This window comes from Schistosoma haematobium, chromosome 7, assembly GCF_000699445.3.
Source record: "Schistosoma haematobium chromosome 7, whole genome shotgun sequence".
Taxonomy (NCBI): domain Eukaryota; kingdom Metazoa; phylum Platyhelminthes; class Trematoda; order Strigeidida; family Schistosomatidae; genus Schistosoma; species Schistosoma haematobium.
In genome coordinates, this window is record NC_067202.1 from 18,407,046 (window position 1) to 18,417,827 (window position 10,782).

The 10,782-nt window shown below is 39.0% G+C and overlaps 1 protein-coding gene across 1 annotated transcript; it reads left to right on the top strand.

Moving 5' to 3' along the window:
* Nucleotides 1-843: 843 nt before the first annotated feature.
* On the top strand, nucleotides 844-4,613 carry FAHD1 (Acylpyruvase fahd1, mitochondrial). The gene is made up of 8 exons (XM_035733236.2): nucleotides 844-1,799; nucleotides 1,845-1,950; nucleotides 1,984-2,077; nucleotides 2,123-2,209; nucleotides 3,099-4,268; nucleotides 4,315-4,428; nucleotides 4,465-4,530; nucleotides 4,574-4,613. The coding sequence occupies exons 2-5, from the start codon at nucleotides 1,892-1,894 to the stop codon at nucleotides 3,522-3,524; spliced, it is 666 nt and encodes a 221-aa protein (XP_035588220.1). The 5' UTR covers nucleotides 844-1,799; nucleotides 1,845-1,891; the 3' UTR covers nucleotides 3,525-4,268; nucleotides 4,315-4,428; nucleotides 4,465-4,530; nucleotides 4,574-4,613.
* Nucleotides 4,614-10,782: the final 6,169 nt, after the last annotated feature.

Here is a 10,782-nt window from a genome sequence, read left to right on the forward strand (position 1 = left end):
GCTCGTTCTAATTGTGTTCATATGGATTTGGTAGGGCTCTTACCGAAATCGAATGGATACTCATGTATATTACCAACGTAGTTGGTCAGTGCCGGCCATCGCAAGCTTACTCGAGTTGGACGGGAATGGTGTGACCTTACAGCTAATGTTGAAGCCACATCTCGTGGTTAATGCCTAACGTGAAATGCCCCTTCACGCCACCTTGAGACTGTGGATACTTTGTCGGCCGTTTGCAACAAACAAGATGTTACAAAAGAAACTTGATAGTCAGTATACACTGAGAAACCGATTGTGGCGTCTACCAAATGGGTCAGTTCATGGCATGATCGATGGGCGTTTGTTGCCCCTGATCTTGATGAGGCCCAGTAAACCGTCCAAAACTCAATCTTCTGCCTCCTGCATGCTTTGGATAGCTCTCAGTGCTACTTCACTGGCACTACACTTGCAGTGACATTGGTTTCGAACCACGCAATCCTTGAAAGTAAACACAAAGTGACTGGGCAGACTTACGTTGGCAGCTGAACATTTGGAGAAGGTCAGAAAAGGTGAACGCGAGACAGTGTAGCTCAGCCGCTAAGGGATGGCCACTGTTTGTAACTGTCAACTTCACAATGGTTTAGTGAATTAGTATGACAGATTGATATAGACTGTCGTTTGACATTTGAAGGTTTAATTCCAACTTTACTGACTATATCGTATGCTTGTATGCCTTTATCCGTTTGCAGTATTACTTGTCTATTTTCGTATACTTACTCTTGATGAATATACACTGTTAACTTTTAATCTTTTCCAATTGTGTTCGCACCACGTATATCCATCTTCTGCACTCTAATTTGTTACCCGTAAATCATACATTAATCACTCTCATACAGACTAACTCCCCTGTTATTGGTCGTTTTGACATTTAAAACCACTGCTGTCTACGCCTATTCAATCTTAATTTCTACTCGTTCTGTTCGTCTGCCCACACGAATGTCTGAAATGTAGATATCTTAAGTTAATTTCATCTTAGACTTTTTATATGTATGTTGTATTAGTGTGATTAGTCTTCAGTGTCTAGTACCATGTCAAGCCCATATGGGCTATTCTAACTTCCAGACAGACCGGTACAATAATTCTTTTCATGTCTCATTTCGACCGTGTTATTCATCCGGTTGTTGATCCTTATTCTTCTTACTTGAACGTATGTGTGTGCATTACTTTGTTTTCGTTTGCACACAAATATCGGATAACGATTTATCAAGAGGAGTTGGCACACTTGCGTCTTCCGGTCTACTTCCCTTCTTCGTCTGATTGATGGTTTGTTTGGATAACAGAGCGCTTGAAATAGATTCATCCAACTCAACCTGTAATAAGCTTATTATTACGGCCGCCATACAAACGCGGCTAGCCTCGTATATTTATATATTCACTCAAATCTGAGTCAGAATAAGGGGCCATATAAAATCGACAGAAGTTATGCGAACCATGTCTAGTGCAGCGAGTTAAACTGTGCGCTTCTAATTCCGACCTCAAAACTGTCATAATCTGGGACGTGTGTTATTTCTGTTTGTTGTTAATTGCTTTCCTACAAAAATGTAGGTGCGTCGTGTGCACTTGGTAGGTTTTCGACTCACTTTTGCTTTTTCTTCCCTCATCCAATTCCCTTCACTCACGCGAATTCATATGTTCCCTTAGTAAACAAAGTATATTTTGGCTGGATGCGAACCGCCACATATACAAACTTATGACAAACATATTTGATTCCACCGCCCATTTTAACAATAACGTTGCTTTTTCATTTGCGTAATGAAGACTTCGTAGGTTGAAGTACTTTTATATTAGCTTATTTTTTGTTCAACAAGGATAATTTGAATCTTCCAAATTACAAGAAGTATATTGTGTATAACTAATGTCAAAAAATCTGAAGGATATTTGTCGAAAAGTAGTGGCAGTTGGACGAAACTATGCGTACGATTGTGGTTACTAAGTGCCTATATTTAGAGACCATGCAAAAGAATTGGGAAATAAAGTTGAATCTTCGCCTGCTATATTTTTAAAGCCTTCTAGTTGCATCATTGAAGAGGGAAAAATTAAAGTTTTTGTGGCAATCCTTACTTAACCATTTATCGCTAATATGTAGTTACCAAATGGGGCCAGTGAAGTCCATCATGAAGTCGAACTTGGTTTGGTAATTGGGAAATCACTGACAAATGTCAAAGCAGAAGAAGTAAAAGATCCACTCAATTTAATCCAACCTCTCTGTTTTGGGGGGAAATTTTGTCTGTTTTGGGGAGATTGTGGGGAAACCGCCAAATAGAACTTTGAAAACATGGTACAAAAACCTCAAAGTTTTTCCAGGTCTGGGGAAAATCCCAAAAGTTCCGGGGAAGCCTTGGTTTTTGCCCGAACATTGAAGATAATTACCATGTTTCTTACAACTTTTGGGAAAACGCTAAAATAGGGAGGTTGGGAAACGCTGTATTAATCCCTTAAGTTTCGCGTAGCGAATGTAGATATGTAAGAATAACTCATCTGTATACATTTGAGTAGCGTTAATGCTAAATATGCATTTTAATGGTTAAAGCAAGGGTGCAGTTAATAAACAGAATAAGCTTTTGATAAAAATGATTGGCATTAATATGCTGAAATAGATAAATTATCAGCCTATCACTAGAATTAGACCATCTCTTTAATATATTGGAACTGTAATGACACGTGCTGAAACGTACAATAGTTGTGTAGGGTTGAAATTGTCCAGAATTGTAAGGTTACAAATAAATCCAGAATTGTATCGGATGGATTCACTCTGAATTATATTGAACGAAAATGTAAACCACGGTGTTCTCACTAAGCAATGTATTTCAAGCGTCCACTGTTCAGAAAAGTCAGGATAGTTAGACACAAAAAGGTGTTTTAGTACGGTATACAGCTAAATGCTCCGAACTAGTCACATAACTGGACACAAGATAATTAATAGGATTGAATTCGTACATCTAACAGTCACATGGCTGTCTTGACCTTTTGTAACCCAAATGAATATACAGATGAATCACTTTCATATTTTTGCATTCAATGCTAAATTTCCTCGTATACATTTTAATGTTTGTTTTATTTAGGTTTATTCAGCAATATTAGGTTATGTGGTTGCGTTAGATCTAACTGATCGACCACTTCAGAATCAACTAAAAGCAAGCGGACTACCATGGACGTTGGCTAAATGCTTCGACACAGCTTGCCCTGTGGGGCCAATTCTTCCATTGGAATCACTACCGGGCGGTATTTTAACTTCTCGTCAGGAATTCCAAAAAGTAGATAATGAGATTTGGTTAAAAGTAAACCAGTTGGAACGACAACGATCGAAACTGAATATGATGGTCTGGACACCAGCAGATTTAGTATCGATAATTACCAAGAGAATCTCACTACAATATGGAGATCTAATTTTAACCGGTACACCTGCTGGTGTAGGGCCTCTGAAATCTGGTGATGAAATTGAAGCTGGATTGGATGATTTATGTTCTATAAAATTTAGCGTAGAATAACTATATCCTAACTGAAGTTGATTGTCTTCGTAAAATTATTTAGTGCTTCAGTGTATGTTTGCAAGACATTGTTCTTAAAGCTGTTTAACGTACGTTTACATTACGGTTGTTACTGTGTTAAGATTATACCTTAGTTACTGGAAAACGTCTTTTTAGCTATGGTGTTACCAGTGTCCTGACTAATCATACTCGTCTAATCACCTTCATCTTCAGTTTTACTACATTCTGACACACAGCCTTATCAAAAATAGATAGCTGGTGAGTAATTCTAATTTGAGCCTTTTTATGTTTTTGAAAGGTATCTCTTGACTTTCTCAGCACAACAACAGCAAATAGGTTAACTCAACAGACCTTTTCAAAGAGAAAGCTAATTAGTAGGATGTTTGATTAGCTCTAATTAGTAGTTAGTTGTGTAGAATTAATGTTGGGATTATGGTCTAAATTTAAACACGTACATTATTTTCTAACCACATGGTTACTTCGAAACTATGATTAAAGGCTAGATCAAAGAACTGATAAGTTTCTGAATCCTCCTTATCAGCCGACCCAAATGAGTAGTTAACGCCCCACTAATCTCAAGTCATTTCTTGTTAGTAAAGATATTGGCGTAGGTGGGCAATGAAGATTTGTCATTCCACAAATGTGTAGAGTTTGTTAAGAACTTTCATATGGGTGCTGAAAGTATTCCGGCTATCATATCGTTTTCCGTATGGCTGTGCTGAACGTGTCAGAATCGAGTAGATGGTCAGTCCTTATGTGATTAAAGATGAACATTGACTTCCTCGGTTAGATTTATACTGCTCTTAAATGGAAATTAAACCATATTTAACGGATAGCCAGTATGATGTTATCTGAGATGGTCCCCACAATCGATTGGATCTGATTAAATATGACTAAGTAAACTGTAAATTTTGTTTGACATTCATTTACACTTCTGAAGAGCTTTACAATTTACAGGGCTGAGGAAAATTATTAAGCCAGTGTGTATAGTTAATATTGGATTATGGTAAGTAAAGTTTTAATCAACTCACAAATTTCAAATCTGCTAGGTTTTCTTAGAACGCAACTGAAGATCTTAGAAGTTGTAGTAGATAAATCTAAATAATCCTATTAGTTGACTGGAACGATGGTTGGCTGAATTATAGAAATCGCATCCAATGTAACATTTAGTGTTGGAGCTACTAATGATCTCAAAATGAATTATGTTTCTATACGAACAAAAGATGGTTTGAGTCGAGATCTTTTTCTGAAGTAGCTAATACTTCGGCGTTAAACACCAATGTTCGTCGTCATGTGTAATTTTTATATACCACTTGTTATGCGGAATCCTCACTACATTTGCTTGTTTTTACGAGATTAACTAGTTTTATGTTCCGGGCAATTTAATATACTATCTTAGTTGTGTTGGTTTTTTTCTCACAAACGATCGGAACCGACGATCATCCCTTCAAATGATGGACAACTGTCCGTTAATGTGAATTAGGAATGGACATACACATCCAGATCTTAAGTATTGTCCGGGGTGTTAACATGTTTCATTGTTCTGGTTCCTTTTAAGAATAACAACTTCTGAGGTTATCAAAAAGCGTTCATAAATCATGACAGGAAACTCGATTCGGGATTCCTGCTTTTTCACCGAGTCATAAACGACTGGAACGTCTTGCGCAAGCAGGTAGTATCTACCCAGTTAGCAAACACCTAAAAGAAAGTAGGATCTACAATGAGGTGCTTTTTACAAGAGTTAACGCAAATCAACCTACCTGCTATGCCCCATTACAAAGAATGAGTTGGCGTGAGTGGAAATAGTAGTGGGAGCGGTTCAGTTAGTGTGAATGCAATTAGAATGAATACTCCCAGTCACATAAGTGCCTCTCATTTATATGGAGAAAGTTTCAGCAGGGCTGCCATCGGCTTTTATTCTGACTCACGTATGACGAAGTCTCAAGCCACCGAGTTGTATCATACTTAGGACTTCAGCCAAGCAATTTCTTAACTGAACAGCTCCCGGTTTCCTATTTTAACATCATTTTAGCACTACGGTCCCAGAGTAACGGGTTGAACTCGCTATACTCCACAATCACTTGCAATTTTGACAACCATGTGTTCTAAGATATAGAAAGTAACCCATGGTGTTTACTAAAGAATAATTGAAGACAGTTCAGCGTGGATAACCTGTTGTAAATCAGCTCAACAAATACAGAACACCCGACTAATCCAACTTATTCAATTCAATTACTGATGTTAATGTAACCACAATGGGAATCACGTCATTAGGTATAATTTCACTTCTCACCAATGTCCCTTCAACGTAAACCATGTTTTTTATGTAATGACATTGAGAACAACACCCTCGATACTGGTGTTCCAAAACACTATCTAAAGGAGTTACTCCTAAGATGTACATTCAGTGTCTAGTTTATATTTAATAATGAGTTCCACAGGCAGTATAATGTCTAGGGGTCCACCGCCCGGTCCTCTTCGAGCAAACTACTTCATGGCCAATCTTGTGCATGCAGTTTCTTAACCGACGATTGACGGCTGCCAGGGATGCTCCAAAGACATGATAGACGAGGACCTATCCAAGCTGCAATAGATATCCCCCGAACATGGATACCGACCCAGGCGTGATGGGTAAAAGGCGAAACCTAAATTGCAAGCTGTGCGGCACCATACAGTTCATAAGAGAATTCTTCAGGAACTTTGAGTTCAAGAGATACTATCGAAGGATTGTTTTACGGAATCTTAATTATCACCACTGCTGTAGTTTACTCCTTACCTTCCTCATATTTGTCACTGCAAATTTTCGAATATTAAGCAACTCTCTTTGACATGACTAGGTTTAATCGCCACCCCATTTTTCAAATGACCACTTTGATTGTTAACTGTAAATACAACTGGATAGCCGGAGTAAATTACGTCAAAAGGGAATCTCCTTCACTGAATTGTCTGTGATCATATGCGTCAACAAACTGTGGCTGACCAGCATTCGACTAAATGAATTACTATGCTACAAACCAATACATTGACAGTCATTACTGGTACTTTCTACCAACTTACCTTCTACACTCCATGAAAATAACGCTTGGTTACAAGCTGCAAGCCCAAAGGAGTTCAAGAGAACACCGAGATACACAAAACGTCCAATAACCGGCACTTAGTCCTAGTAATTAAATATGCCTGCCACAGTATAGGTCTATACATCCGTCGCATTGATCACCACGAACAAAAACCAAGTTCCGACTGCAGCTCACATTACATCACTAGCCACGTTACGAAGTCCTCACAGTCGCTAATAGCCCCTGGTACGACTGAATCAGTTTTCCGGAAAAACAGCCTGGGTTCATCCACTAACTTTATAAGAAATCATACAGATCGCCTACACCTCGAGGCACCAACCTACTACTAAAAAACGTAGATATAACCTTGGAGCGGACCGCTAAACTATGTAACGTACAGTAGTCTCAGCTGAGAACTTGAGACAATGACCCGGCCCCAACTAGCTTTATCATAATACCAAGCACAAAAACGTTTCGCGATGTTTTTGTGAAGTCGTTCCTAGTAAGTGGAACAATCTGACGCGATTAGTATTAGCATTTGGTGTTGAGTGGCTTTTTCTAATTACGAATGGACAACATAGGCCTCCTTCGAACTGACGTACCGTACGGGTCTCAAAGAATCACTGGATATTTGCCTAGCGAATTGGGCTACAAGCAGTATAAAAGGGTTAACCCAAGATGCGGGATCGCGTAAAGAAATGAATAACGGGAAACGAAGCCGACAACAAAGAGAATTCGACATAACGTATTTATTAGTTTACTTTTTTACAGCCTTCTTTACAGGCTTTGAAGTTTTCTCGACCGGCTTTTTCAACTTGAACTGTTTCAAAATGTTGTTGCGCTGCAAGAGAAATAAAATGTAGTTAGTTATACAAATACAACTTGTCAGTAAATTGATATCATCAAGAAGCACAGACGGCTCTTCCAAAATCTCATCATAATAGTTGTCGACTCACCTGTTTACGAGCTACCATGACTTTAAACCTGTCAAAATCGGTCATAGACGCTCGCAGGGATTTGCGATGAAGCTTTCGTGCCCACACAGTGTTCTCCCAATCCTTAGTTATGTCGTACCTCTTCCAATGTCTCTCGACTGAATTTGTACCACATCCATGTGGAAGTTTGTACTTTAATTTTGTTAAATGCAGTCTGTTTATACTTATTTCTTGTCTAGGAACGCCGGAGCATGGCCCATCGATAAGAACACGTCTTTGGTCAATTATTTCTACGATGATTGCCACCTTTTTAGCATAAGGTCCAGAGGCAATGAATACAACACGTCCAGCCTCTACAAACCTTGTGAAGTTCACCATGGGTGGAAGCAGTAACCTGGAAAAAAAGTATGCTTGATTACCTAGAGATTGGACACACAATTGTCTTTATTTTAAAAAACTCAATATGAATTCCAAATTAGACTAGCGACATTTTTGATAAGCCGTCTGTAAATAACCGTTTGGTTGCAGATTGGGCTTTTAGGATACAGATACTGCATTAAGTTTTATTCGAGCAAATAAAACTAAGCGTGTTTAAGCGTTCTGAGCTAGGCAGTACCAAAAATGGAATTGTTCCCACGACGGAAAGATTTTACATCCCAATGACGAGGATAAAGATTTTATCTCTTACATAGACTGACACCAAGTCACTATCCAAACTAGTTATTCAGACAGTTAGCCTCAGTTATGCACCCACAGAATGTGTGCACACTTAGATGAAACGTGATCCAAGCAAGTCTTCGAAGATGAGCGCAAATTTTTTATTGTCTTAGATCGTTCTTGCTGACTATTATTGTAAGTCACCGACTCAGTACTAGTTATGAGACTGGCACTATGGTGGTACGAATCAGTTAGCCCAAATTAAACCAATGTATGACGCTCAAAGTGATGCCTACATACGAATTCTGAGTAATCCAAAACTGTTCACAAAAGTTCTGAGAGAGATTACTTGACCACGAGAGAACTCATACGACTTACCCGAAGTAACTAAGTCTGCATCTTCGAAACTAAACCTTCAAGACGCAACTAGTACAACCCATGAATACGACTCACCATTCCTTACCTGTGCCACACGCAACTCAAGTGTCACACATCACACAATTTAAACAACACCCATCCAATATCCAATACATATTTACAATGAGCTAATATATAATACTCGCTTGTTTGCACTTACATCTTGGCGTCGTAAAGTGGTTTCAGGTCAATGAGGACACCTAAAGTTGTGATCTACGTTACTAGAGAGCATATTTCTTATTGAATTTGAAAGGAAACAAGATTTCAGATAAACTCATTCTGGGGCCTCTCCAGGGATACTATCAGCCCTATATCTGGACAAAAGAGGAGGGTTGAGCTTAGGGTTGGCAATATCAGCATCAGAAAGCAACCTCGATAAAAAACGCCTAGCAGAAAAAGTCATTTCATCCATTTGATCGACTGACTGCAGTTTGAAGAGTATTCTTCTGGTAGAGTTATAATGTATCGCAGCTAAAGACGAAATTATTCGGAAATATTGAAATCAGTGCTTCTTCTTACGGCCAGAACAATAATAAAAATAGCTACACAGAGTGTCCATGCAACGGGTGAGTCCTCGCAGTATGTCTGTCAGTGTTAGTAATACTGTTGCACATTTCTGGATAAATCGTTTTTATTAATTTATTAGCCATTGAAATCGTCACAAGTTCTTCCTTGACTGGGGTGAAAGATATGTTAGGATAGCAGCAACGTCTGCCCAGACTGATATGGTGGTCTGAGAAGTTACCATGTGACCTGAGAATAGTATCACATCCCAAATTTGCACTTCTCAACGTTCATGGAGATACCGTGTTATTCAGTCTGCACTAAATAAGGACTTGACACACATGACATTGATCACCACCCAGTGATCAATCAATTGTGATTACATCTCAGTCCTCCAGGAGGTCGATCGCGGCCTGGATAGCTCAGTGGTAACATCTCTGACTGTGAAGCTGGGTGACACAGGATCAAATCCGCCAGGGAGCACCAGTTCCCTCAAGATTACAGACATACCATGCTGACGAGTGTCAAGTAGCACGAAACCCGGCTCCAGAGTTCCCTGTCGACTACCTCCAACCACCATCTAGTCTCAGGTCTATAGAATACATGAAAACGAAATGAGGAGCCGATACATTTCCAGATCACCACCTGCTACTGACAAATTGAGACTGAAGGTAGAAATGCACTAGATAGCCGGAAAACATCATTGCAGAAACTTAACACAGATTTTCTTTTAGCTACTGACAAACTCGCTCAATTTAATATAGCTCTTAACAATAAGTTCCAAGTTTGTCATGGTTTACTCACAGAAGTGGACACTACTATGAAGAGCAACTGGAAAGAGATTAAATTAGTTATAACTTAAACATGCCGGAAGGTACAGAACCTTAAACAGTACCAGTATAGGGAACGCCGGTATCACCTGTCATCCAGAATTTGTGTTTTCAGATGGATCGCAGAACGATAAAATTTGGGGATCGAGGGAGATAAAGCCCGCGGTTTTACCAGTGGACTATGCAAATCGAAATGGCACCACAATGGTGGAGCCATCTATAGGTATGTATGATAATTGGGGGTATTTGAACTATGGTGCGAACTAAGAATCCCAGAAATAACACAATTGGATCAAGAAGTACTAGATAAGCACTGACGAATGTACTATATTTGTAATTCGAAATCAAGAATTCAACAAGTACAAAGGAATCATTAATTTATTCAAACACCATACCCGCCACAGCTTAAATTGGAGTCTAAATGTGTGTAATCGATTGTACGTCTTCTCAGGTTCATTCTGTATCTGTCAGACAGTGTATTGGATAAGGACTCTGTATTATCTAGAATGTACTCATTAGCATCAGAGTTAACATCTGAAATCGGAACAGACTCATCTGGTTACTGGAATTGTATTTGATCAACATGTCCATTGTTTGTACTTTAGTCCTTGATATCTAGAAGTCGCACCACAGATTTCCCGACATTCTTTAGCACAATTCCCGTGGATGGTCGAAGATCATTTCCACGATAATATGTAATTTCTGCAGACTCCAAACATCTCATATTCAACCAAAGAATTCTTTCTTTTGGTAGCTTTGATGGAATCTCTTCCGTAACAGAATTTCTAGCATTTCTATATTGCAGTAGAAAACTATCTACTCCCCTCTCTAGCTCATTAAATGTTGAGGCGGCAATAGA

Coding starts and splice junctions, on each gene's coding strand:
- FAHD1 (XM_035733236.2), top strand. CDS start 1,892: ATGTCAAAAAATCTGAAGGATATTTGTCGAAAAGTAGTGGCAGTTGGA. Junction 1,951..1,983: donor GCAGTTGGACGAAACTATGC/GTACGATTGTGG, acceptor GCCTATATTTAG/AGACCATGCAAAAGAATTGG. Junction 2,078..2,122: donor TTGAAGAGGGAAAAATTAAA/GTTTTTGTGGCA, acceptor GCTAATATGTAG/TTACCAAATGGGGCCAGTGA.